Raw genomic sequence first — 27,841 nt, 5'->3', positions numbered from 1 at the left:
ATGCTGTGGCTTGATCCGGAAGGGTCTGCAGGAGCTGCTTATCCATCTTCCCCTGCACAGGTAGCACTGTGCACCCACTCACAGAGGGCAGGGGTAGCAGCGCTGAGGCTTTGGCTGCTAGATCCGCTCTTCTCTTCAGTTTCCATTACTCTTCTTTGTTTGTTCTTTGGTATGAGCCTGAACCTTGATAATACCCACCTTCTTTAGCCACAAAGTTGACTTTCTCTCTGGTCATCTCTGAAGTAACTCTCTCTCTCTGTCATCTCTGAGGTAACTCTCTCTCTCCGGTCATCTCTGAGGTAACTCTCTCTCTCTCTCTCTGCTCATCTCTGGGGTAACTCTCTCTCTAGTCATCTCTGAGGTAACTCTCTCTCTCTCTCTGGTCATCTCTGAGGTAACTCTCTCTCTCTCTCTGGTCATCTCTGAGGTAACTCTCTCTCTCTCTGGTCATCTCTGAGGTAACTCTCTCTCTCTCTGGTCATCTCTGAGGTAACTCTCTCTCTCTCTGGTCATCTCTGAGGTAACTCTCTCTCTCTCTGGTCATCTCTGAGGTAACTCTCTCTCTCTCTGGTCATCTCTGAGGTAACTCTCTCTCTCTCTGGTCATCTCTGAGGTAACTCTCTCTCTCTCTCTCTAGTCATCTCTGAGGTAACTCTCTCTCTCTCTGGTCATCTCTGAGGTAACTCTCTCTCTCTCTGGTCATCTCTGAGGTAACTCTCTCTCTCTGGTCATCTCTGAGGTAACTCTCTCTCTCTCTCTGGTCATCTCTGAGGGAACTCTCTCTCTCTTTCTGGTCATCTCTGAGGGAACTCTCTCTCTCTGGTCATCTCTGAGGTAACTCTCTCTCTCTCTCTCTGGTCATCTCTGAGGTAACTCTCTCTCTCTCTCTCTGGTCATCTCTGAGGTAACTCTCTCTCTCTCTCTCTGGTCATCTCTGAGGTAACTCTCTCTCTCTCTCTGGTCATCTCTGAGGTAACTCTCTCTCTCTGGTCATCTCTGAGGTAACTCTCTCTCTCTCTCTCTGGTCATCTCTGAGGTAACTCTCTCTGGTCATCTCTGAGGTAACTCTCTCTGGTCATCTCTAAGGTAACTCTCTCTGGTCATCTCTGAGGTAACTCTCTCTCTCTCTCTGGTCATCTCTGAGGTAACTCTCTCTGGTCATCTCTGAGGTAACTCTCTCTGGTCATCTCTGAGGTAACTCTCTCTCTCTGGTAATCTCTGAGGTAACTCTCTCTCTCTCTCTCTGAGGTAACTCTCTCTCTCTGGTCATCTCTGAGGTAACTCTCTCTCTCTCTCTCTCTGAGGTAACTCTCTCTCTCTGGTCATCTCTGAGGTAACTCACTCTCTCTGGTCATCTCTGAGGTAACTCACTCTCTCTGGTCATCTCTGAGGTAACTCTCTCCATCTGGTCATCTCTGAGGTAACTCTCTCTCTCTCTCTATCTCTCTCTCTCTCTCTGGTCTTCTCTGAGGTAACTCTCTCTCTCTCTCTCGCTCTCTCTCTCTCGTCATCTCTGAGGTAACTCTCTCTCTCTCTGGTCATCTCTGAGGTAACTCTCTCTCTGGTCATCTCTGAGGTCTCTCTCTCTCTCTGGTCATCTCTGAGGTCTCTCTCTCTCTCTGGTTATCTCTGAGGTAACTCTCTCTCTCTCTCTCTCTCTGGTCATCTCTGAGGTAACTCTCTCTCTCTCTCTCTCTCTGGTCATCTCTGAGGTAACTCTCTTTCTCTCTGGTCATCTCTGAGGTAACTCTCTTTCTCTCTGGTCATCTCTGAGGTAACTCTCTTTCTCTCTGGTTTTCTCTGAGGTATCTCTCTCTCTCTCTCTCTCTCTGGTCCTCTCTGAGGTAATTCTCTCTCTAGACCTCTCTGAAGTAACTCTCTCTCTCTCTCTGGTCATCTCTGAGGTAACTCTCTCTCTCTCTCTCTCTCTCTGGTCATCTCTGAGGTAACTCTCTCTCTCTCTCTCTCTGGTCATCTCTGAGGTAACTCTCTCTGGTCATCTCTGAGGTAACTCGCTCTCTCTGGTCATCTCTGAGGTAACGCACTCTCTGGTCATCTCTGAGGTAACGCACTCTCTCTGGTCATCATTGAGGTAACTCACTCTCTCTGGTCATCTCTGAGGTAACTCACTCTCTCTGGTCATCTCTGAGGTAACTCTCTTTGGTCATCTCTGAGGTAACTCTCTCTCTGGACATCTGTGAGGTAACTCTCTCTGGTCATCTGTGAGGTAACTCTCTCTGGTCATCTGTGAGGTAACTCTCTCTGGTCATCTGTGGGGTAACTCTCTCTCTCTGGTCATTTCTGAGGTGACTCTCGCTCTCTCTGGTCCTCTCTGAGGTAACTCTCTCTCTCTCTGGACATCTCTGCGGTAACTCTCTCTCTCTCTCTGGTCATGTCTGAGGTAACTCTCTCTCTGTCTCTGGTCATGTCTGAGGTAACTCTCTCTCTCTGTCTCTGGTCATGTCTGAGGTAACTGTCTCTCTCTGTCTCTGGTCATGTCTGAGGTAACTCTCTCTCTCTGTCTCTGGTCATGTCTGAGGTAACTCTCTCTCTCTGTCTCTGGTCATGTCTGAGGTAACTCTCTCTCTCTCTCTGTCTCTGGTCATGTCTGAGGTAACTCTCTCTCTCTCTCTCTGTCTCTGGTCATGTCTGAGGTAACTCTCTCTCTCTCTCTGGTCATGTCTGAGGTAACTCTCTCTCTCTCTCTGGTCATCCCTGAGGTAACTCTCTCTCTCTCTCTCTCTCTGGTCATCTCTGAGGTAACTCTCTCTCTCTCTCTCTCTCGTCATTTCTGAGGTAAATCTGGCTCTTTCTGGTCCTCTCTGAGGTAACTCTCTCTCTCTCTGGTCCTCTCTGAGGTAACTGTCTCTTTCTATCTCTGGTCCTCTCTGTGGTAACTCTCTCTCCTCGGTCATCTCTGAGGTAACTCACTCTCTCTGGTCATCTCTGAGGTAACTCACTCTCTCTGGTCATCTCTGAGGTAACTCACTCTCTCTGGTCATCTCTGAGGTAACTCACTCTCTCTGGTCATCTGTGAGGTAACTCTATCTGCTCATCTCTGAGGTAACTCTCTCTCTCTCTGGTCATCTCTGAGGTAACTCTCTCTCTCTCTCTCTCTGGTCATCTCTGAGGTAACTCTCCCTCTCTGGTCATCTCTGAGGTAACTCTCTCTTTCTGTTCATCTCTGAGGTACCTCTCTCACTCTCTCTCTCTCTCTCTCTCTCTCTGGTCATCTCTGAGGTAACTCTCTCTCTCTCTGGTCATCTCTGAGGTAACTCTCTCTCTCTCTCTCTGGTCATCTCTGAGGTAACTCTCTCTCTCTCTCTCTCTCTCTCTCTGGTCACCTCTGAGGTAACTCTCTCTCTCTCTCTCTCTGGTCATCTCTGAGGTAACTCTCTCTCTCTCTCTCTCTGGTCATCTCTGAGGTAACTCTCTCTCTCTCTCTCTCTCTCTCTCTCTCTGGTCATCTCTGAGGTAACTCTCTCTCTCTCTCTCTCTGGTCATCTCTGAGGTAACTCTCTCTCTCTCTGGTCATCTCTGAGGTAACTCTCTCTCTCTCTCTCTCTCTGGTCATCTCTGAGGTAACTCTCTCTCTCTCTCTCTCTGGTCATCTCTGAGGTAACTCTCTTTCTCTCTCTCTCTGGTCATCTCTGAGGTAACTCTCTTTCTCTCTGGTTTTCTCTGAGGTATATCTCTCTCTCTCTCTCTGGTCCTCTCTGAAGTAATTTTCTCTCTAGACCTCTCTGAAGTAACTCTCTCTCTCTCTGGTCATCTCTGAGGTAACTCGCTCTCTCTGGTCATCTCTGAGGTAACGCACTCTCTCTGGTCATCTCTGAGGTAACTCACTCTCTCTGGTCATCTCTGAGGTAACTCACTCTCTCTGGTCATCTCTGAGGTAACTCACTCTCTCTGGTCATCTCTGAGGTAACTCACTCTCTCTGGTCATCTCTGAGGTAACTCTCTCTCTGGTCATCTGTGAGGTAACTCTCTCTGGTCATCTGTGAGGTAACTCTCTCTCTCTCTATCTGCTCATCTCTGAGGTAACTCTCTCTCTCTCTCTCTCTCTCTGGTCATCTCTGAGGTAACTCTCTCTCTCTCTCTCTGGTCATCTCTGAGGTAACTCTCTCTCTCTCTGGTCATATCTGAGGTAACCTTTTCTCTGGTCATCTCTGAGGTAACTCTCTCTCTCTCTCTCTGGTCATCTCTGAGGTAACTCTCTCTCTCTCTCTCTCTCTGGTCATCTCTGAGGTAACTCTCTCTCTCTCTCTCTCTCTCTCTCTGGTCACCTCTGAGGTAACTCTCTCTCTCTCTCTCTCTCTGAGGTAACTCTCTCTCTCTCTCTCTCTCTCTGGTCATCTCTGAGGTAACTCTCTCTCTCTCTCTCTCTCTGTGGTCATCTCTGAGGTAACTCTCTCTCTCTCTCTGGTCATCTCTGAGGTAACTCTCTCTCTCTCTGGTCATCTCTGAGGTAACTCTCTCTCTCTCTCTATCTGCTCATCTCTGAGGTAACTCTCTCTCTCTCTCTCTGGTCATCTCTGAGGTAACTCTCTCTCTCTGGTCATCTCTGAGGTAACTCTCTCTTTCTGTTCATCTCTGAGGTACCTCTCTCACCCTCTCTCTCTCTCTCTCTCTCTCTCTCTCTGGTCATCTCTGAGGTAACTCTCTCTCTCTCTCTCTCTCTCTCTCTGGTCACCTCTGAGGTAACTCTCTCTCTCTCTCTCTCTCTCTCTCTGAGGTAACTCTCTCTCTCTCTCTCTCTCTCTGGTCATCTCTGAGGTAACTCTCTCTCTCTCTCTCTCTCTGGTCATCTCTGAGGTAACTCTCTCTCTCTCTCTCTGGTCATCTCTGAGGTAACTCTCTCTCTCTCTCTGGTCATCTCTGAGGTAACTCTCTCTCTCTCTCTCTGGTCATCTCTGAGGTAACTCTCTCTCTCTCTCTGGTCATCTCTGAGGTAACTCTCTCTCTCTCTCTGGTCATCTCTGAGGTAACTCTCTCTCTCTCTCTGGTCATCTCTGAGGTAACTCTCTTTCTCTCTGGTTTTCTCTGAGGTATATCTCTCTCTCTCTCTCTCTCTGGTCCTCTCTGAAGTAATTTTCTCTCTAGACCTCTCTGAAGTAACTCTCTCTCTCTCTCTGGTCATCTCTGAGGTAACTCTCTCTCTCTCTGGTCATCTCTGAGGTAACTCGCTCTCTCTGGTCATCTCTGAGGTAACGCACTCTCTCTGGTCATCTCTGAGGTAACTCACTCTCTCTGGTCATCTCTGAGGTAACTCACTCTCTCTGGTCATCTCTGAGGTAACTCACTCTCTCTGGTCATCTCTGAGGTAACTCACTCTCTCTGGTCATCTCTGAGGTAACTCACTCTCTCTGGTCATCTCTGAGGTAACTCACTCTCTCTGGTCATCTGAGGTAACTCTCTCTCTGGTCATCTGTGAGGTAACTCTCTCTGGTCATCTGTGAGGTAACTCTCTCTGGTCATCTGTGAGGTAACTCTCTCTGGTCATCTGTGAGGTAACTCTCTCTGGTCATCTGTGAGGTAACTCTCTCTGGTCATCTCTGAGGTAACTCTCTTTCCATAGCATCCATCATGACCGCACACATGGAGGTTGCTCCGCCTGTGATCCTTGGGACAGGAAGAAGGAGTTCTTTAAAAGGCCACCTCCCACCACTTGACTCCAGTGTCTTCCTGTCCCAAATGGACACAGGAGGAGTTCTCCGTGCTGAGGATGGATGGAGCTGCGAGCGCTACTCACCGAGGTGCGGGGTATCCGGCCAGGGGAGGCAGCTTCCTCGCTCCATCCGGAGAATCGGCATCTTCAGTGGGAAGGGAGCGGCAGGTGCAGGTGCGACTGCTCTGTGCTCCTGCTCCCCGGCGTCTAGCGGCGGCGCGGCGGCCGGCTTCCGGGTATGGGGCGATGTCAGAGGGATGACGTCAGACGCAGTGCGGGCGCTTAAAGGCGCCAAATTCAAAAATGAATGATCCCTTTCATGTCCTAGGCATCTCTTCCTTCCTCGCTGAGCAAATATGGATAGCGCTGAAGGGGATAAGATTGTGCCAACTGTAAGTAGTCCACTTGGACAAAAATGGGGGATATTTTTTTGTGAGTAAAGAAGTTTTCACACCTGGTATTAGTAATGGCTTCTCCTTATAGGAGGAAGCATTAAAAACTAAGCAGGAGAAAAAAAGGATCAAGAGGTGTGCGTTATGCGCAAAAAAAGTGGACGATAACGCCAAGAGACCCATATGTTCGGACTGTGCTACGAAAATAGTTAAAGACGAGCAACACAACCTATTACAGGGTATCCGGGAAATGGTGCGTGAAGAAGTACAGGCACTAAAAGAGCAAACCTTGGACGCCCAGCCGGGACCATCCCGGAAAAGGGCCTGCACCGAAACTTATGGGATCTCTTCACCTGAACATTCCGAGGGAGAGTTTTCAGACGACTCCTCGGAATTGTCAACCCCCACAGAAGGGGATAAAAAATTCTTCTTTTCAAATACGGACTTGGAGGAGCTAATCTCCGCAGTCCGTAACACCATGGAGGTCACTGATACGCCGCAGGTCAGATCAGTGCAAGATGAAATGTTTGGGGGCCTCAGAATCCGTCACAAGAAGTGCTTCCCAGTTAACGAAAACCTGCGAAATATGATCTTGGATGAGTGGCACAAACCCAAACGAAGGTCCATCATCCAGAAAGTTTTTAAAGAAAGACTCTTTTGCTGCAGAGGATGCCTCTCTGTGGCGAGTAATCCCCAAGGTTGACGTTCCAGTCGCAAAACTGACAAAAAAGACGGCGCTCCTCTTTGAGGACTGCTCCCAGTTGAAAGATCCGATGGAGCGCAAAATGGAGGGGTTTCTGAAAGGCGTATGGGAATCAGCCTCTACGGTCATAGAGACCAACATAGCAGCCACATCGGTGGCAAGATCCCTGCACCTATGGCTTGATCAGTTGGATTCCCACCTACATTTAAAAACCCCTAGGGAAGAGCTTCTCAAATGTCTACCCCTAATTAAAAAGGCGACAGCTTTTTTAGCGGACGCATCGGGGAGTCCGTGAGGTTCGCTGCAAGAGGTGCAGGCCTAGGGAATGCGGCCAGACGGGCCTTATGGTTCAGATCATGGGCAGGAGACCAAACGTCCAAGTCCAGGTTATGCACGATCCCTCTGGTGGGCGAATACCTTTTCGGACCAATACTGGACAAAATCTTGGAGAAAGCAGCAGATAAAAAAACTAAGCTTCCCAATGGACTATCTACCCAAGAAAACCATCCCCTTTTGGAGAGAGTATATTCCAAGGGGAAAAAGCAAAGGGAAGATGGGTAGGTGGTCCTACCCGAAAGGGGATAGAGGGAGAACTTCGGGGTTTCCCTCTAGATTTGACCCAAGATAAAAGCGTTAAGGTAGGGGGTAGACTTCTCCAGTACTCAGAAAACTGGCTGCAGATCTCAAAAAGCCCCTGGGTTCTGGAGATAGTCTCTACAGGCTATAAAATCAGGCTGAACTCGAATCCCCCCGATAATTTCTGCATAACACCACGGCAGCCCCCCAATCTCCAAGCAAAATTGGAGGAGGGCGTATTTAATTTGATTAACATAGGAGCAGTTATTCCTGTCCCTGCGGCGGAACAAGGCCAGGGTTATTATTCCCGTTTATTTTTGGTCCCAAAGCCAAACGGCAAATATAGAGTTATTTTGAATCTCAAAAAGTTAAATCCTTATGTAAATAATTATACGTTTAAAATGGAAACCATCCATGTTATGTTTCAAAAATTAAGATTTTCAGTTTATATGGATAATACCATACAACATTTTCAATTTATCTGCCTACCGTTCTGCATCTCATCAGCCCCTAGAGTGTTCACAAAAATCATGATTGAACCAGTTAGGTTCCTGCGGGAACGCAATTATTAAAATCGTCCCTTATCTAGACGACCTTCTACTGCTAGCAAGCGACGCTAAAACCATGAGGGCTCAGTTAGAGGAGACACTACATCTTCTCAGAAAACTAGGCTGGATCATTAATTATGAAAAATCTAGCCTAGTCCCAGAAACCAAAAAGATTTTTCTAGGGATCCTCCTGGATTCAAATAAAAACCAGTCCTTTTTACCCGAACCAAAAGTTTGCCACATTTTGAAAGAGATACGGAATTTCCAGAAGAAAAAAGAGGTGTCAGTAAGGGAGACAATGCATATCCTGGGCCTAATGACATCTTGTCTTCCGGCAGTTCCCTGGTCTCAGTTCCACTCCAGGACTTTACAACAAAAATTGTTGACGACCTGGGATCGTTGCCAGGAATCCCTGGAGGAAAAACTCAAACTACCACTTTGGGTAAAAAAATCCCTAGATTGTTGGCTGGCACCATCAAACCTGAGGAAAGCAGTCCAGTGGGCACGCTCTCCGTGCGTCACTATAAATACGGACGCCAGCGGTACAGGATGGGGTGCCCAAGTGGCAGGTGAAGCCTTGCAGGGATCCTGGTCTAGGTTCACCAGTACCCACTCATCCAATTAAAGGGAACTAAGGGCGGTCTGGGAGGCCCTGATTAGATCAGAGCATGTATTGCGAAACAGGCATGTGAAAATATTGTCATATAATATGACTACGGTTTCCTTTCTCCGTCACCAGGGAGGCACCCGCTATCCTCGCCTGCAGTATATGGCGAGCAAAATACTATCGTGGGCAGAAGTCAACACGGCATCCCTCTCGAAGGTCCATTTAAAAGGGACTCAAAATCAGGTGGCGGACTTCCTGAGCAGGAAAAGACTGGATCCGGGAAACTGGTCCCTCAACCCGGAAGTATTCCAACAACTTACAGACCAGTGGGGGCTACCACAAGTAGACCTGTTTGCCTCAAGAAAAAATGCAAAATGCCGGGACTTCTCCCTAAATCCAGCAGACCAGCCACTAGCATTGGATGCACTATCCCAGGAATGGGAAATGCCCCTGGCTTATTCCCTCCCTTACCGCTGATAGCCAGATGCCTGCAAAAAAATCGCACACAGTCACACCACCGTCATATTCATTGCCCCGGCATGGCCAAAAAGACCATGGTATACAATGCTGAATTGGTTGGCAATACAATCTCCGATAGCGCTACCCCTCAGAGAGGATCTCCTATGCCAGGGCCCAGTTTTGTTCCAGGGAATCCACTGGCTAAAACTGACGGCCTGGCTGCTGAGAGGCAGAGATTAAAAAAACAGGGGCTTTCCGACAAGGTGATTAATACTTTATTCAAAAGTCGGAAATCAACTACTTCGAAAATGTATTATAGAATTTGGGAAGTGTTCTGTACATGGTATAAACCAGAGAGCCCTAACCTAGATTGTCCGGACTTTATTAAAATTCTAGATTTTCTGCAAGCAGGGCTAGACAAGGGTCTCAGTCCCCGAACTCTGCGGGTTCAGACAGCAGCTCTTCGTGCCCTGTTTGATGTCAAACTCTCGGAAAACAAATGAATAAGAAGGTTCCTGAAGGGGGCTGACAGATCAAAACCCTTCGTGAGGGGGCCATCTCCCTCATGGGATCTTAACATAGTCCTAGAGGGCCTCTGCGACCCACCATTCGAGCCCATTAACCAGATCATGGTTAAAAACCTATCCATAAAAGTCGCCTTCCTGATCGCCATCACATCGGCTAGGAGAATAGGCGAGTTACAAGCCTTATCCAGTAGAGAACCCTACTTAAGGGTCTTAGATGACCGGGTAATATTCCAACACCCCCCCCCCCCCCCGACTTCTTACCAAAGGTCGTGTCCCCTTTTCATCTAAATCAAGAAATAACGCTGCCATCCTTTTGCCAAAATTTCAGTAACGCGAAAGAAGAGTGTCTTCATAGCCTAGATGTCCGTAGAGTAGTGAAAACTTACCTAGAAGTTACTCAAACTTTCCGAGAGTCAGAAAAGTTCTTTTTACAATACCAAGGGGCCAATAGGGGCAGACCAGCTTCTAAGGACACTATAGCTAGATGGATCAGATTAGCGATCCAGGAGACCTACAAGACCAGAGGTTTGGTAGCTCCGGAGGGGACGAGGGCCCACTCCACCAGGGCACTCGCCACCTCTTGGGCAGAACGCAGGGGAGCCTCAATAGATCAGATATGCAAGGCAGCAACATGGTCTAGTATAAATACGCTCGCAAGACATTATAGACTAGATCTCTACTCAAACACGGAGTTGGCCTTTGGACGGAAAGTACTCCAGGCAGTTGCCCCCCCCCCTAAAGAAAGCTCTTATGATTTGGTATACCTCCATGTGTGCTGTAATGATGGACGCTATGGAAAGACAAGAATTATTTCTTACCGTTAATTCCTTTTCCATGAGTCCATTATGACAGCACTTGCTTTCCCACCCTTGATTGACGTATATAATGGCTGTACATACGATTAATGTATTTCAGTGCTAATAATAAAACTGTTGGACCTCGTATCCGTTGTGATGATTTGAAAGTCACTGGAGTCAAGCGGTGGGAGGTGGCTTTTAAAGAACTCCTTCTTCCTGTCCCAAGGATCACAAGCGGTGCAGCCTCCATGTGTGCGGTCATGATGGACTCATGGAAAAGGAATTAACGTTAAGAATAATTCTTGTCTTTCTCTGGTCGTCTCTGAGGTAACTCTCTCTCTCTCTCTGGTCCTCTCTGAGGTAACTCTCTCTCTCTGGTCCTCTCTGAGGTAACTCTCTCTCTGGTCCTCTCTGAGGTAACTCTCTCTCTGGTCCTCTCTGAGGTAACTCTCTCTCTGGTCATCTCTGAGCTAACTCCCTCTCTGGTAATCTCTGAGGTAACTCTCTCTCTCTCTGGTTGTCTCTGAGGTACCTCTCTTTCTCTGGTCCTCTCTGAGGTAACTCTTTCTCTCTCTCTCTCTCTCTGGTAATCTCTGAGGTAACTCTCTCTCTCTCTCTCTCTCTCTCTCTCTCTGGTCATCACTGAGGTAACTCTCTCTCTCTCTCTGGTTGTCTCTGAGGTAACTCTCTCTCTCTCTTTCTCTGGTCCTCTCTGAGGTAACTCTCTCTCTCTCTCTCTCTGGTCATCTCTGAGGTAACTCTCTCTCTATCTCTCTGGTCATCTCTGAGGTAACTCTTTCTCTCTCTCTCTCTGGTCGTTTCTGAGGTAACTCTCTCTCTCTCTCTGGTCATCTCTGAGGTAACTCTCTCTCTCTCTCTGGCCATCTCTGAGGTACCTCTCTCTCTCTGGTTGTCTCTGAGGTAACTCTTTTTCTTTCTGGTCATCTCTGAGGTAACTCTCTCTCTCTCTCTCTCTCTCTGGTAATCTCTGAGGTAACTCTCTCTCTCTCTCTGGTCATCTCTGAGGTAACTCTCTCTCTCTCTCTCTGGTCATCTCTGAGGTAACTATCTCTGGTCGTCTCTGAGGTAACTCTCTCTCTCTCTCTGGTCGTTTCTGAGGTAACTCTCTCTCTCTCTCTCTCTCTCTCTCTGGTCATCTCTGAGGTAACTCGCTCTCTCTCTGGTTATCTCTGAGGTAACTCTTTCTCTCTCTCTCTCTCTCTGGTCATCTCTGAGGTAACTCGCTCTCACTCTGGCCATCTCTGAGGTAACTCTATCTCTGGTCGTCTCTGAGGTAACTCTATCTCTGGTCGTCTCTGAGGTAACTCTCTTTCTTTCTGGTCATCTCTGAGGTTACTCTCTCTCTCTCCCTGGTAATCTCTGAGGTTACTCTCTCTCTCTCTGGTAATCTCTGAGGTAACTCTCTCTCTCTCTGGTTGTCTCTGAGGTACCTCTCTTTCTCTGGTCCTCTCTGAGGTAACTCTTTCTCTCTCTCTCTCTCTCTCTCTCTCTCTCTCTCTCTCTCTCTCTCTGGTAATCTCTGAGGTAACTCTCTCTCTCTCTCTGGTCATCTCTGAGGTAACTCTTTCTCTCTCTCTCTGGTAATCTCTGAGGTAACTCTATCTCTCTGGTCATCTCTGAGGTAACTCTCTCTATCTCTCTCTGGTCATCTCTGAGGTAACTATTTCTTTCTCTCTCTCTGGTCATCTCTGAGGTAACTCGCTCTCTCTCTGGCCATCTCTGAGGTACCTCTCTCTCTCTGGTTGTCTCTGAGGTAACTCTTTTTCTTTCTGGTCATCTCTGAGGTAACTCTCTCTCTCTCTTTCTCTCTCTGGTCATCTCTGAGGTAACTCTCTTTCTTTCTGGTCATCTCTAAGGTAACTCTCTCTCTCTCTCTCTCTCTCTGGTAATCTCTGAGGTAACTCTCTCTCTCTCTGGTCATCTCTGAGGTAATTCTCTCTCTCTCTCTCTGGTCATCTCTGAGGTAACGCTCTCTCTCTCTGGTCATCTCTGAGGTAACGCTCTCTCTCTCTGGTCATCTCTGAGGTAACGCTCTCTCTCTCTCTGGTCATCTCTGAGGTAACGCTCTCTCTCTCTCTGGTCATCTCTGAGGTAACGCTCTCTCTCTCTCTGGTCATCTCTGAGGTAACGCTCTCTATATCTGGTCGTCTCTGAGGTAACTCTCTTTATTTCTGGTCATCTCTGAGGTTACTCTCTCTCTCTGGTAATCTCTGAGGTAACTCTCTCTCTCTCTGGTCATCTCTGAGGTAACTCCCTTTTTCTGGTCATCTCTGAGGTAACTCTCTTTCTTTCTGGTCATCTCTGAGGTAACTCTCTCTCTCTCTCTGGTCGTTTCTGAGGTAACTCTCTCTCTCTCTTGTCATCTCTGAGGTAACTCTCTCTCTCTCTCTCTCTCTCTCTCTGGTCATCTCTGAGGTAACTCTCTCTCTCTCTGGTCATCTCTGAGGTAACTCGCTCTCTCTCTGGTCATCTCTGAGGTAACTCCCTCTTTCTGGTCATCTCTGAGGTAACTCTCTTTCTTTCTGGTCATCTCTGAGGTAACTCTCTCTCTCTCTCTCTCTCTCTCTGGTCGTTTCTGAGGCAACTCTCTCTCTCTCTCTCTGGCCATCTCTGAGGTAACTCTCTCTCTCTCTGGCCATCTCTGAGGTAACTCTCTCTCTCTGGCCATCTCTGAGGTAACTCTCTCTCTGGCCATCTCTGAGGTAACTCTCTCTCTCTCTCTGGCCATCTCTGAGGTAACTCTCTCTCTCTGGCCATCTCTGAGGTACCTCTCTTTCTACGGTCCTCTCTGAGGTAACTCTCTCTTTCTCTCTGGTCCTCTCTGAGGTAACTCTCTCTCTCTCTCTCTCTGGTCATCTCTGAGGTAACTCTCTCTCTCTGGCCATCTCTGAGGTAACTCTCTCTCTCTGGCCATCTCTGAGGTAACTCTCTCTCTCTGGTTGTCTCTGAGGTACCTCTCTTTCTCTGGTCCTCCCTGAGGTAACTCTCTCTTTCTCTCTGGTCCTCTCTGAGGTAACTCTCTCTCTCTCCGGTCATCTCTGAGGTAACTTTCTCTCTCCGGTCGTCTCTGAGGTAACTTTCTCTCTCCGGTCGTCTCTGAGGTAACTTTCTCTCTCCGGTCATCTCTGAGGTAACTCTCTCTCTCTCTCTCTGGTCATCTCTGAGGTACCTCTCTTTCTCTGGTCCTCCCTGAGGTGACTCTCTCTCTCTCTCTGGTCCTCTCTGAGGTAACTCTCTCCCTCTCTCTGGTCCTCTTTGAGGTAACTCTCTCTCTCTCCGGCCGTCTCTGAGGTAACTTTCTCTCTCCGGTCATCTCTGAGGTAACTCTCTCTCTCTCTGGTCATCTCTGAGGTAACTCTCTCTCTCTCTCTCTGGTCATCTCTGAGGTAACTCTCTCTCTCTCTGGTCATCTCTGAGGTAACTCTCTCTCTCTGGTCTTCTCTGAGGTAACTCTCTTCCTCTCTCTGGTAGTCTCTGAGGTAACTCTCTTTCTTTCTGGTCATCTCTGAGGTTACTCTCTCTCTCTGGTAATCTCTGAGGTTACTCTCTCTCTCTGGTCGTTTCTGAGGTAACTCTCTCTCTCTCTCTCTCTCTCTCTCTCTGGTCATCTCTGAGGTAACTCCCTCTTTCCCCCAGTCGTCTCCACGACAGCACCAACTGAGATTGCCTCCTCCTGGTAGGACAGGAACATACTGAGAGGTTAAAAGCTCCCCCCCTTCCCCACTTTCCTCAGTGGATTCCTGTCCTGCCAGGAGGCAGGATCGCTGAGAGGAGCTGGTGGAGAAGCCAGCGAAAGTATACAGGCGGATCGGAAGGCAGTGGCTCACCCTGTCATCCCTTCGCAGCCAGACGACTCCCGGGACGCCACATGGGGTGGTAACCCCCGGGCCAGGTTCCTCCCGCGGCGGCCCATGGGGGGTTCAAAGCGGGAGCCTCAGTCCCCCTCGTCCTCCGGCAGAAATTACAGCGCGGCGCTCCAGGAAGCCCTTTGACGGCAGGGGGCGGGGCGCCGCATCTCGCGTCCAGCGCGATGACGTCATCGCGTCTGCATTAGGAGCGGAGGGGGCGGGGCTTAGCGCAGGAGCGCGAAAATTCAAATAGGAACCTGAGAGAAGCCAGAACACCAGCATTACAGGTCGCAGGGTGTCTGCAGCACTGGTATAAAAATGAGTGCTCCAGCCCCAGAGACAGCTGAAACCTCAGCCTCAGCGGCCGTAAGTAGCCAGTGCGGCAAAAATACAATGCAAATATCCAGTATGTTGTATATGGAAAAATTGCATGTTTACCCGCAAAAATGCTTTGTTTGTCAGGGGGATAAAAAAGACATCCCCCCCAGAACAAAACTGCGAAAATGCGTGGAATGCGGGACGAGACTGCCAGCCACGTACCAGAGGCCTCTATGCAAGGCATGCGTGGCTAGGCTAGTCAGAGAGGAATCGGGGGGATTCCTGGATGACGTTAGGAAGCTGGTGAAGGAGGAGGTTCGATCAGCTCTAACGTCACTGCCGGCACCGCCAGCGAAACGCCAGAAAAAGGCGTATGTTCCCGAGGAGCCTTCTGATTCCGAGAATTCCATCGGATCAGAGCAAGAGGAACAGGCAGCCAAGGAGTCCTCAGAGGAGGAGGACTACAGGAAATACTTGTTCCATCAAGACGAGTTGACGGAATTAATTAAATCAGTCAGGGCTACATTAAAAATGGAACAGCCCAGAGAGCCGCGGACTCTACAGGATGAAATATTCAGTGGACTTGGGGAGAGGCGTAAACACACCTTCCCGGTCCACAAAAACATCTCTAAAATAATTCAGAGAGAGTGGAGTAAACCAGACGCAGGTTCCTTCTCCGCTCGAGGCGTAAAAAGGAGATACCCCTTGGAAGAGGAAGCTTGCGCAAGCTGGGATGAAATACCTAAAGTAGACGTCCCGGTGGCCAAGGTAGCCAAGAGGACGACTCTTCCCTTTGAGGATGCCGCACAGCAAAAAGACCCCATGGATCGCAAGGCAGAGGGACTCCTAAAGAAATCATGGGAGGCAGCGGCAAACATCCTTAGGCCAGGGATCGCAGCCACTTGCGTGGCGCGGACCCTGGGGGTATGGTTAGAGCAGTTGGAACTACACCTGACCAACAAAACACCAAGGGATCAGATCCTTAACTCCCTTCCCATCTTGCGCATGGCAACTAACTTCCTAGCGGACGCCGCGGCCGAGACCGTCAAGCTCTCAGCAAAGGCCACAGCCCGCTCTAACTCAGCCAGAAGGGTGTTATGGCTGAGATCATGGTCAGGCGACCTGGCCTCGAAAAACAAATTGTGTGCCCTCCCATTCTACGGCCAATTTCTATTCGGACCGGACCTAGACAAAATTCTAGAAAAGGCGGCCGACAGGAAAAAAGGGTTCCCTGAGGAAAAGCCACAGAGAGTGAAGACCTTTTCCCGGGCCCCAATGCAGCAGCCCGAGGCCTACCGAGGCAAGGGCAAGACAGGCCGCTGGAGTTACCCCAAGGGGGGCAGAGGAAGGAATATCCTCTTCAACCCCCACCAGGGGGAGCCGAAGCAGAGACCCTGACGCCATCCCCGTAGGGGCAAGGCTGGGGAGCTTTGTGGATCAATGGGCCGCAATCTGCGGGGGCCCATGGATCCCAAAGATCCTACAGTACGGATACCGGATAGAGCTAGTGTCCATCCCCAGAAGGAAATTTATTACCACGCGAGCCCCAAAAAAACAGCTACATTTACTAAGGCAAAGCGTGCGCGACTTGCAACGGTTAAACGCAATATCTCCCGTACCGCGAAACGAGGAAACCCAGGGCTATTATTCCAGGCTCTTTCTAGTAAAAAAACCCGGCGGGAAACACCGGACGATAATAAACCTGAAAGACCTGAACACCTGCGTCCGATACAGGAGATTCAAAATGGAAACCATCTCCTCCACAATAAAGTTGATCCCCAGAGGAGCCTACATGGCGTCCATCGACCTAAAGGACGCTTATTTTCACATTCCGATCCACAAAGATTCTCAGGAATACTTGCGGTTCGCAGTGGACATGGGCAGAAGAATAGAGCACCACCAATTCAGATGCTTGCCCTTCGGGATATCCTCAGCCCCCAGAATCTTTACCAAGATTATGGCGGAGGTAGCCGCCCACTTGAGAGAAAAATCGATCCTAGTAGTACCCTACCTGGACGATGTTCTATTAATAGCAGAGTCCAAAAAACTCCTAACAAAACACCTGAAGACAGTGCTAGAACTTCTCCAATCGTTGGGATGGATTATAAACTGGGAAAAATCCAGCCTAGATCCCGACAAGCAGAAGACATTTCTGGGAATAACTCTCGACTCAGAATCGCAATGCTCCTACCTACCCGAGGAGAGAATACAAAAAATCCGCAGAATAGTCAAAACTTTCCTACGAAGACGATTCTGCACAATTCGGGAGGCAATGTCTCTCCTGGGGAGCTTGACATCATGCATCCCAGGAGTAGCATGGGCCCAGGCCCACACCAGAGCCCTGCAGGCCATAGTCCTATCCTCGTGGGACAAAAGGCAGTCCTCGTTAGGGGCAAGGATGTACATCCCAAACAGGGCAAAAACATCCCTGCGTTGGTGGACATCCCCAGAGAACCTGCGGAGAGGGGTTCACTGGCTACAAAACCCAGCCATCCACATCACAACAGACGCAAGTGCCTGTGGATGGGGAGCGCATGTGGGGAACCAATTCTTTCAGGGTCCCTGGCCTCAGAGGATAAAAGAACAGTCCTCAAATTTTAGAGAACTACAGGCAGTTTGGCAGGTTCTACAGCAGTTGGGCAACTCGCTACAGAACCAACACATAAAAATACTGTCAGACAATGTCACCGCGGTCGCTCACATACGACACCAAGGGGGCACAAGATCTCCCCCACTGCAAAGCATCGCACAGAAAATCTTTCACTGGGCGGAGGGCCGGATCCTCTCGATCACGGCAACCCACTTGAAGGGGACACTAAACGAAAAAGCAGACTTCCTCAGCAGGAAGCAAATAGACCCAGGAGAGTGGTCCCTCTCCCCAGAGGCATTCAGAATCCTAACCAACCGGTGGGGGACCCCACAGTTGGACCTCTTCGCAACCAGGGAGAACACAAAAGTAGGCAACTTTTTCTCCCTCCGGCCAGGAGATCGTCCGATAGCGGTAGACGCCCTAGGCCAGGACTGGGGACAAGGACTGGCTTACGCCTTTCCTCCCATACCACTAATCCCCAGGGTTTTACAGCACTTCAGAACCCAGGGATGTACGCTAATCCTGGTGACCCCCTTCTGGCCGAAAAGAAGCTGGTTCGGTCTTCTGACAACACTGAGCGTCCAGGACCCAGTCACCTTCCCTACCTGGACAGATCTTCTATCGCAGGGGCCACTGAACCACCCCGGCCTAGACAAACTCCATTTAACGGCATGGCTCTTGAGGAATCCTCGCTAAGAAAGAAAGGATTCTCAGAGAAAGTAGTAGAAACCCTAATGTCCAGTAGGAAAAAGACGACCCACCTGATCTACCAGAAGGTCTGGAGAAGGTTTTCCTCATGGAGACAGGGAAGGGATCGCGGGGATTCTATCCCCGACACTCCGCTAATCTTAGAATTCCTGCAGGAGGGCTTAGAGATGGGCCTCTCCCCGAGCACCCTAAAAGTCCAAGTTTCAGCCCTTAGCGCCATCTGCGACACAAAATTCGCAGACGACAGATGGGTCCACAGGTTCCTAACAGCAGCAGCTAGACTACGCCCTAGGCCCATAAACCTGTTCCCAGACTGGAACCTTAATTGGGTTCTAGGGGCCATGACAGCGGTACCATTCGAACCGATCGAGGCGCTACCTATAAGAATGCTTACAATCAAGACCATCTTCCTAGTAGCCATCACCTCCGCAAGATGGGTTAGCGAGCTACAGGCCTTGTCCATCCGCCACCCGTTCATGAAAATTGCAGACACCAAACTAATATTTAAAACAGACCCGGCCTTTATGCCAAAAGTAGTGTCAGATTTTCATAGGTCCCAGGATATAATAATCCCCTCATTCTTCAGTAACCCAAAAAACGAGGAGGAAAGAACCCTAAGCTGCCTGGACGTTAGGAGAGCAGTCCTAACCTACATAGATACAACGAGCCACTGGAGGCGAGACGACAACCTGTTCGTCCAGTTCAGTGGCCCAAATAAGGGTAGCAAAGCAGCAAAAAGGTCCATAGCCAGGTGGATCCGTCTGGCCATCATAGAATCCTATAAGGCCCTCGGGAAGGAGATCCCGTTAGCTCTTAAAGCCCATTCCACAAGGGCAGTAGCGTCCTCATGGGCCGAACACAGTTCAGCCTCGGTCGAGCAAATTTGCAAGGCCGCAGTCTGGAAAAAACCCCACACGTTCACTAAACACTATAGGGTAAAAGTGCAGCAGGACGAGGACATGGCCTTCGGCCGCAAAGTCCTCTCGGCAGCGATCCCACCCTAATAAACTTTAGTTGGTACGTCTCAGTTGGTGCTGTCGTGGAGACGACTGGGGGAAAAAGTGGATTATACCCACCTGATAATCAGGTTTCCAGTAGTCTCCACGACAGCACCCGTACCTCCCCCCCCCCCCCCCCCTATAAAAGTAATATAATAAATTTAAAAATAAAAAAACCCCGGTTAGGGGAAGAAATTTAAGTTTAGCTCCTGCCCCGGCAATTCGTTAGAATCCACTGAGGAAAGTGGGGAAGGGGGGGGAGCTTTTAACCTCTCAGTATGTTCCTGTCCTACCAGGAGGAGGCAATCTCAGTTGGTGCTGTCGTGGAGACTACTGGAAACCTGATTATCAGGTGGGTATAATCCACTTTTTCTGGTCATCTCTGAGGTAACTCTCTTTCTTTCTGGTCATCTCTGGGGTAACTCTCTCTCTCTCTCTCTCTCTCTTTCTTTCTGGTCATCTCTGGGGTAACTCTCTCTCTCTCTCTCTCTCTCTCTCTCTCTCTCTCTCTCTGGTCGTTTCTGAGGCAACTCTCTCTCTGGTCGTTTCTGAGGCAACTCTCTCTCTCTCTGGTCGTTTCTGAGGCAACTCTCTCTCTCTGGTCGTTTCTGAGGCAACTCTCTCTCTCTGGTCGTTTCTGAGGCAACTCTCTCTCTCTCTGGTCGTTTCTGAGGCAACTCTCTCTCTCTCTGGTCGTTTCTGAGGCAACTCTCTCTCTCTGGTCGTTTCTGAGGCAACTCTCTCTCTCTCTGGTCATCTCTGAGGTAACTCTCTCTCTCTGGCCATCTCTGAGGTAACTCTCTCTCTTTGGTTGTCTCTGAGGTACCTCTCTTTCTCTGGTCCTCTCTGAGGTAACTCTCTCTCTCTCTCTGGTCATCTCTGAGGTAACTCTCTCTCTGGCCATCTCTGAGGTAACTCTCTCTCTCTCTGGTTGTCTCTTAGGTACCTCTCTTTCTCTGGTCCTCCCTGAGGTAACTCTCTCTCTCTCTCTGGTCCTCTCTGAGGTAACTCTCTCTCTCTCTCTGGTCCTCTCTGAGGTTACTCTCTCTCTCTCTCTGGTCCTCTCTGAGGTAACTCTCTCTCTCCGGTCGTCTCTGAGGTAACTCTCTCTCTCTCTGGTCATCCCTGAGGTAACTCTCTCTCTCTCTCTGGTCATCCCTGAGGTAACTCTCTCTCTCTCTCTGGTCATCCCTGAGGTAACTCTCTCTCTCTCTCTGGTCATCCCTGAGGTAACTCTCTCTCTCTCTCTCTGGTCATCTCTGAGGTACCTCTCTTTCTCTGGTCCTCCCTGAGGTAACTCTCTCTCTCCCCCTCTCTCTGGTCCTCTCTGAGGTAACTCTCTCTCTCTCCGGTCGTCTCTGAGGTAACTTTCTCTCTCCGGTCATCTCTGAGGTAACTCTCTATCTCTCTGGTCATCTCTGAGGTAACTCTCTCTCTCTCTCTGGTCATCTCTGAGGTAACTCTCTCTCTCTCTGGTCTTCTCTGAGGTAACTCTCTTCCTCTCTCTGGTAGTCTCTGAGGTAACTCTCTTTCTTTCTGGTCATCTCTGAGGTTACTCTCTCTCTCTGGTAATCTCTGAGGTAACTCTCTCTCTGGTCGTTTCTGAGGTAACTCTGTCTCTCTCTCTCTCTCTCTCTCTGGTCATCACTGAGGTAACTCCCTCTTTCTGGTCATCTCTGAGGTAACTCTTTCTTTCTGGTCATCTCTGGGGTAACTCTCTCTCTCTCTCTCTCTCTCTCTGGTCGTTTCTGAGGCAACTCTCTCTCTCTCTCTGGTCGTTTCTGAGGCAACTCTCTCTCTCTCTGGCCATCTCTGAGGTAACTCCCTCTTTCTGGTCATCTCTGAGGTAACTCTTTCTTTCTGGTCATCTCTGGGGTAACTCTCTCTCTCTCTCTCTCTCTCTCTCTCTGGTCGCTTCTGAGGCAACTCTCTCTCTCTGGTCATCTCTGAGGTAACTCTCTCTCTCTCTCTCTCTCTCTCTGGCCATCTCTGAGGTAACTCTCTCTCTTTGGTTGTCTCTGAGGTACCTCTCTTTCTCTGGTCCTCCCTGAGGTAACTCTCTCTTTCTCTCTGGTCCTCTCTGAGGTAACTCTCTCTCTCTCTCTCTGGTCATCTCTGAGGTAACTCTCTCTCTCTGGCCATCTCTGAGGTAACTCTCTCTCTCTGGTTGTCTCTGAGGTACCTCTCTTTCTCTGGTCCTCCCTGAGGTAACTGTCTCTCTGGTCCTCTCTGAGGTTACTCTCTCTCTCTCTCTGGTCCTCTCTGAGGTAACTCTCTCTCTCTCCGGTCGTCTCTGAGGTAACTTTCTCTCTCCGGTCATCTCTGAGGTAACTCTCTCTCTCTCTGGTCATCCTTGAGGTAACTCTCTCTCTCTCTGGTCATCTCTGAGGTACCTCTCTTTCTCTGGTCCTCCCTGAGGTAACTCTCTCTCTCTCTCCCTCTCTCTGGTCCTCTCTGAGGTAACTCTCTCCCTCTCTCCGGTCGTCTCTGAGGTAACTTTCTCTCTCCGGTCATCTCTGAGGTAACTCTCTCTCTCTGGTCATCTCTGAGGTAACTCTCTCTCTCTCTCTCTCTCTGGTCATCTCTGAGGTACCTCTCTTTCTCTGGTCCTCCCTGAGGTAACTCTCTCTCTCCCTCTCTCTGGTCCTCTCTGAGGTAACTCTCTCCCTCTCTCCGGTCATCTCTGAGGTAACTTTCTCTCTCCGGTCATCTCTGAGGTAACTCTCTCTCTCTCTCCCTCTCTCTGGTCCTCTCTGAGGTAACTTTCTCTCTCCGGTCATCTCTGAGGTAACTCTCTCTCTCTCTCCCTCTCTCCGGTCGTCTCTGAGGTAACTTTCTCTCTCTCTCCCTCTCTCCGGTCATCTCTGAGGTAACTCTCTCTCTCTGGTCATCTCTGAGGTAACTCTCTCTCTCTCTCTCTCTCTCTGGTCATCTCTGAGGTACCTCTCTTTCTCTGGTCCTCCCTGAGGTAACTCTCTCTCTCTCTCCCTCTCTCCGGTCATCTCTGAGGTAACTTTCTCTCTCCGGTCATCTCTGAGGTAACTCTCTCTCTCTGGTCCTCTCTGAGGTAACTCTCTGTCTCTCTCTCTGGTTGTCTCTGAGGTACCTCTCTCTCTCTGGTCCTCTCTGAGGTACCTCTCTCTCTCCGGTCGTCTCTGAGTTAACTCTCTCTCTCCGTATGTCCCTCTGCTCCGCTGTATGGGACATTGAGTTGACCTCCTCTCCTCCCTCTCATTGGCTGTGAGCAGATAATGTCTGCTGACCTCCTATCTCTGTACTTCCACCGCTCGTCCGCCATCTCTATCATGCAATTCTGTCTACAGAGAGCAGAAAATATAAGAGGAGAGAACTACAAGTACCAGCATCCCCTCGGTACTGATTACATGCAGGTGACATCACCACAAACCCTTCACTGCAGTGCAGAGCTCCGCCCCCTGCTCACATGATGGTGACATCATCACAGGTCCTTCAGCGCCTGCAGCGTATACAGAGCAGGTCCTTGTGTGCTGTTGTCTCTGTTATCAGCCGGTATCAGACGATATATATACAGCAGTACAGTAAGCTGACATCTGGGTTGCGCTCTCTGTTATCAGCCGGTATCAGAGGATATATATACAGCAGTACAGGGGCTGCGCTCTCTGTTATCAGCCGGTATCAGATGATATATATATGGCAGTACAGAAAACTGACATGGGGGTTGTTCTCTCTGTTATCAGCCGGTATCAAAGGATATATATATAGCAGTACAGTAAGCTGACATTGCGGTTGCGCTCTCTGTTATCAGCCAGTATCAGAATCAGAGGATATATATATACAGCAGTACAGGGGTTGCGCTCTCTGTTATCAGCCGGTATCAGAGGATATATATATACAGCAGTACAGAGGTTGCGCTCTCTGTTATCAGCCGGTATCAGAGGATATATATATACAGCAGTACAGGGGTTGCGCTCTCTGTTATCACCCGGTACCCTGTGACCTCTCTCTCCTCAGGCCCCGATGGACGGCACGGAGATGAGCGGAAGGATATTAGCCGTCACCTGGGAGATCATCTACCTGCTGACCGGAGAGGTGAACTTCCCTCCATTCCTCCCATCTGTCTTGTATTTGTGCCATCCCTGAGCGTCTCCCTCCATCCACAGGAGTACACAGCAGTGAAGAAGACAGCGACTCCCATCATCCATCCTCACTCCCTGATCCAGAAGCTTCTAGAACTCACCAACAAGATGACGGAGCTGCTGACAGGAGAGGTGACTGCGGGGAATGTGGGGGGACATTCTAGCGGGGGGCTCTGGCTGATGACTGGATATTGTGTTGTCAGGTTCCTATAAGGTGTCAGGATGTGGCCGTCTATTTCTCCATGGAGGAGTGGGAGTATGTAGAGGGCCGGCGGGATGTGTACGGGGCCGCCATGCTGGAGGCGGGGTCACCAGGTAAGAGGGGTGGGAGTATGTAGAGGGCCGGCGGGATGTGTACGGGGCCGCCATGCTGGAGGCGGGGCCACCAGGTAAGAGGAGTGGGAGTATGTAGAGGGCCGGCGGGATGTGTACGGGGCCGCCATGATGGAGGCGGGGCCACCAGGTAAGAGGAGTGGGAGTATGTAGAGGGATGTGTACGGGGCCGCCATGCTGGAGGCGGGGTCACCAGGTAAGAGGAGTGGGAGTATGTAGAGGGCCGGCGGGATGTGTACGGGGCCGCCATGCTGGAGGCGGGGCCACCAGGTAAGAGGAGTGGGAGTATGTAGAGGGCCGGCGGGATGTGTACGGGGCCGCCATGCTGGAGGCGGGGTCACCAGGTAAGAGGGGTGGGAGGATGTAGAGGGATGTGTACGGGGCCGCCATGCTGGAGGCGGGGTCACCAGGTAAGAGGGGTGGGAGTATGTAGAGGGCCGGCGGGATGTGTACGGGGTCGCCATGCTGGAGGCGGGGTCACCAGGTAAAAGGAGTGGGAGTATGTAGAGGGACGGCGGGATGTGTACGGGGCCGCCATGCTGGAGGCGGGGCCACCAGGTAAGAGGAGTGGGAGTATGTAGAGGGCCGGCGGGATGTGTACGGGGCCGCCATGCTGGAGGCGGGGTCACCAGGTAAGAGGAGTGGGAGTATGTAGAGGGCCGGCGGGATGTGTACGGGGCCGCCATGCTGGAGGCGGGATCACCAGGTAAGAGGAGTGGGAGGATGTAGAGGGATGTGTACGGGGCCGCGATGCTGGAGGCGGGGTCACCAGGTAAGAGGAGTGGGAGGATGTAGAGGGCCGGCGGGATGTGTACGGGGCCGCCATGCTGGAGGCGGGATCACCAGGTAAGAGGAGTGGGAGTATGTAGAGGGATGTGTACGGGGCCGCCATGCTGGAGGCGGGGTCACCAGGTAAGAGGAGTGGGAGGATGTAGAGGGCCGGCGGGATGTGTACGGGGCCGCCATGCTGGAGGCGGGATCACCAGGTAAGAGGTGTGGGAGTATGTAGAGGGCCGGCGGGATGTGTACGGGGCCGCCATGCTGGAGGCGGGGCCACCAGGTAAGAGGAGTGGGAGTATGTAGAGGGCCGGCGGGATGTGTACGGAGGCCACCATGCTGGAGGCGGGGTCACCAGGTAAGAGGGGTGGGAGTATGTAGAGGGATGTGTACGGGGCCGCCATGCTGGAGGCGGGGTCACCAGGTAAGAGGAGTGGGAGGATGTAGAGGGCCGGCGGGATGTGTACGGGGCCGCCATGCTGGAGGCGGGATCACCAGGTAAGAGGAGTGGGAGTATGTAGAGGGCCGGCGGGATGTGTACGGGGCCGCCATGCTGGAGGCGGGGCCACCAGGTAAGAGGAGTGGGAGTATGTAGAGGGCCGGCGGGATGTGTACGGGGGCCGCCATGCTGGAGGCGGGGTCACCAGGTAAGTGGAGTGGGGGGATGTAGAGGGATGTGTCGCGGCCGCCATGCTGGAGGCGGGGTCACCAGGTAAGAGGGGTGGGAGTATGTAGAGGGCCGGCGGGATGTGTACGGGGCCGCCATGCTGGAGGCGGGGTCACCGGGTAAGAGGGGTGGGAGTATGTAGAGGGCCGGCGGGATGTGTACGGGGCCGCCATGATGGAGGCGGGGTCACCAGGTAAGAGGAGTGGGAGTATGTAGAGGGATGTGTACGCGGCCGCCATGCTGGAGGCGGGGTCACCAGGTAAGAGGAGTGGGGGTATGTAGAGGGATGTGTACGCGGCCGCCATGCTGGAGGCGGGGTCACCAGGTAAGAGGAGTGGGAGGATGTAGAGGGATGTGTACGGGGCCGCCATGCTGGAGGCGGGGCCACCAGGTAAGAGGAGTGGGGGTATGTAGAGGGCCGGCGGGATGTGTACGCGGCCGCCATGCTGGAGGCGGGGTCACCAGGTAAGAGGAGTGGGAGTATGTAGAGGGCCGGCGGGATGTGTACGGGGCCGCCATGCTGGAGGCGGGGTCACCAGGTAACAGGAGTGGGGGGATGTAGAGGGCCGGCGGGATGTGTACGCGGCCGCCATGCTGGAGGCGGGGCCACCAGGTAAGAGGAGTGGGAGGATGTAGAGGGATGTGTACGGGGCCGCCATGCTGGAGGCGGGTTCACCAGGTAAGAGGAGTGGGAGTATGTAGAGGGATGTGTACGCGACCGCCATGCTGGAGGCGGGGTCACCAGGTAAGAGGAGTGGGAGGATGTAGAGGGATGTGTACGGGGCCGCCATGATGGAGGCGGGGTCACCAGGTAAGAGGGGTGGGAGTATGTAGAGGGCCGGCGGGATGTGTACGCGGCCGCCATGCTGGAGGCGGGGTCACCAGGAAAGAGGAGTGGGAGTATGTAGAGGGCCGGCGGGATGTGTACGGAGCCGCCATGATGGAGGCGGGGTCACCAGGTAAGAGGAGTGGGAGTATGTAGAGGGCCGGCGGGATGTGTACGCGGCCGCCATGCTGGAGGCGGGGTCACCAGGTAAGAGGGGTGGAAGGATGTAGAGGGATGTGTACGGGGCCGCCATGCTGCAGGCGGGGTCACCAGGTAAGAGGAGTGGGAGGATGTAGAGGGCCGGCGGGATGTGTACGGAGCCGCCATGATGGAGGCGGGGTCACCAGGTAAGAGGAGTGGGAGTATGTAGAGGGCCGGCGGGATGTGTACGCGGCCGCCATGCTGGAGGCGGGGTCACCAGGTAAGAGGAGTGGGAGTATGTAGAGGGATGCGTACGCGGCCGCCATGATGGAGGCGGGGTCACCAGGTAACAGGAGTGGGAGGATGTAGAGGGATGTATACGCGGCCGCCATGATGGAGGCGGGGTCACCAGGTAAGAGGAGTGGGAGGATGTAGAGGGATATGTACGCGGCCGCCATGCTGGAGGCGGGGTCACCAGGTAAGAGGAGTGGGAGGATGTAGAGGGATGTGTACGCGGCCGCCATGATGGAGGCGGGGTCACCGGGTAAGAGGAGTGGGAGGATGTAGAGGGATGTGTACGCGGCCGCCATGCTGGAGGCGGGGTCACCAGGTAAGAGGAGTGGGAGTATGTAGAGGGATGTGTACGCGGCCGCCATGCTGGAGACGGGGTCACCAGGTAAGAGGAGTGGGAGTATGTAGGGGTCGGCGGGATGTGTACGCGGCCGCCATGCTGGAGGCGGGGTCACCAGGTAAGAGGAGTGGGAGGATGTAGAGGGCCGGCGGGATGTGTACGCGGCCGCCATGCTGGAGGCGGGGTCACCAGGTAAGAGGAGTGGGAGGATGTAGAGGGATGTGTACGCGGCCGCCATGCTGGAGGCGGGGTCTCCAGGTAAGAGGAGTGGGAGAATGTAGAGGGATGTGTACGCGGCCGCCATGCTGGAGGCGGGGTCACCAGGTAAGAGGAGTGGGAGGATGTAGAGGGATGTGTACGCGGCCGCCATGCTGGAGGCGGGGTCACCAGGTAAGAGGAGTGGGAGGATGTAGAGGGCCGGCGGGATGTGTACGCGGCCGCCATGCTGGAGGCGGGGTCACCAGGTAAGAGGAGTGGGAGGATGTAGAGGGCCGGCGGCATGTGTACGCGGCCACCATGCTGGAGGCGGGGTCACCAGGTAAGAGGAGTGGGAGGATGTAGAGGGATGTGTACGCGGCCGCCATGCTGGAGGCGGGGTCACCAGGTAAGAGGAGTGGGAGGATGTAGAGGGATGTGTACGCAGCCGCCATGCTGGAGACGGGGTCACCAGGTAAGAGGAGTGGGAGGATGTAGAGGGATGTGTACGCGGCCGCCATGCTGGAGGCGGGGTCACCAGGTAAGAGGAGTGAGAGGATGTAGAGGGATGTGTACGCGGCCGCCATGCTGGAGGCGGGGTCACCAGGTAAGAGGAGTGGGAGGATGTAGAGGGATGAGTACGCGGCCGCCATGCTGGAGGCGGGGTCTCCAGGTAAGAGGAGTGGGAGAATGTAGAGGGATGTGTACGCGGCCGCCATGCTGGAGGCGGGGTCACCAGGTAAGAGGAATGAGAGGATGTAGAGGGATGTGTACGCGGCCGCCATGCTGGAGGCGGGGTCACCAGGTAAGAGGAGTGGGAGGATGTAGAGGGCCGTCGGGATGTGTACGCGGCCGCCATGCTGGAGGCGGGGTCACCAGGTAAGAGGAGTGGGAGTATATAGAGGGCCGTCGGGATGTGTACGCGGCCGCCATGATGGAGGCGGGGTCACCAGGTAAGAGGAGTGGGAGTATATAGAGGGCCGTCGGGATGTGTACGCAGCCGCCATGCTGGAGACGGGGTCACCAGGTAAGAGGAGTGAGAGAATGGAGAGGGATGTGTACGCGGCCGCCATGCTGGAGGCGGGGTCACCAGGTAAGAGGAGTGGGAGGATGTAGAGGGCCGGCGGGATGTGTACGCGGCCGCCATGCTGGAGGCGGGGTCACCAGGTAAGAGGAGTGGGAGGATGTAGAGGGATGTGTACGGGGCCGACATGCTGGAGGCTGGGTCACCAGGTAAGAGGAGTGAGAGTATGTAGAGGGCCGGCGGGATGTGTACGCGGCCGCCATGCTGGAGGCGGGGTCACCAGGTAAGAGGAGTGGGAGGATGTAGAGGGATGTGTACACGGCCGCCATGCTGGAGGCGGGGTCTCCAGGTAAGAGGAGTGGGAGAATGTAG

General features: G+C 52.0%; 2 protein-coding genes across 3 annotated transcripts in view; one reads left to right on the top strand and one right to left on the bottom strand.

Annotated features, from left to right (window-relative positions):
* Positions 1–27,841, bottom strand: part of LOC136618030 (gastrula zinc finger protein XlCGF66.1-like) — a 461,032-nt gene that overhangs the window by 295,805 nt on the left and 137,386 nt on the right. The gene's annotated exons all lie outside the window — the stretch shown is intronic.
* The window catches only part of LOC136617486 (zinc finger protein 84-like), a 522,213-nt gene continuing 517,420 nt past the window's right edge, over positions 23,049–27,841 (top strand). The window contains exon 1 of one of the 2 annotated variants that reach the window (XM_066594262.1): positions 23,049–23,190. In XM_066594262.1, the coding sequence (XP_066450359.1) occupies positions 23,118–23,190 (73 nt within the window). In that variant the 5' untranslated portion in view covers positions 23,049–23,117. Of the gene's footprint in view, positions 23,191–24,682; positions 26,164–27,841 lie in introns of those variants that run through there. The other variant, XM_066594266.1, reaches the window with a different exon arrangement.

Source organism: Eleutherodactylus coqui, chromosome 1 (assembly GCF_035609145.1).
Source record: "Eleutherodactylus coqui strain aEleCoq1 chromosome 1, aEleCoq1.hap1, whole genome shotgun sequence".
NCBI classification, from domain to species: Eukaryota; Metazoa; Chordata; class Amphibia; order Anura; family Eleutherodactylidae; genus Eleutherodactylus; species Eleutherodactylus coqui.
Note: the sequence above shows the minus strand (reverse complement) of the source record. Positions and strands in the feature narration are given on the sequence as shown.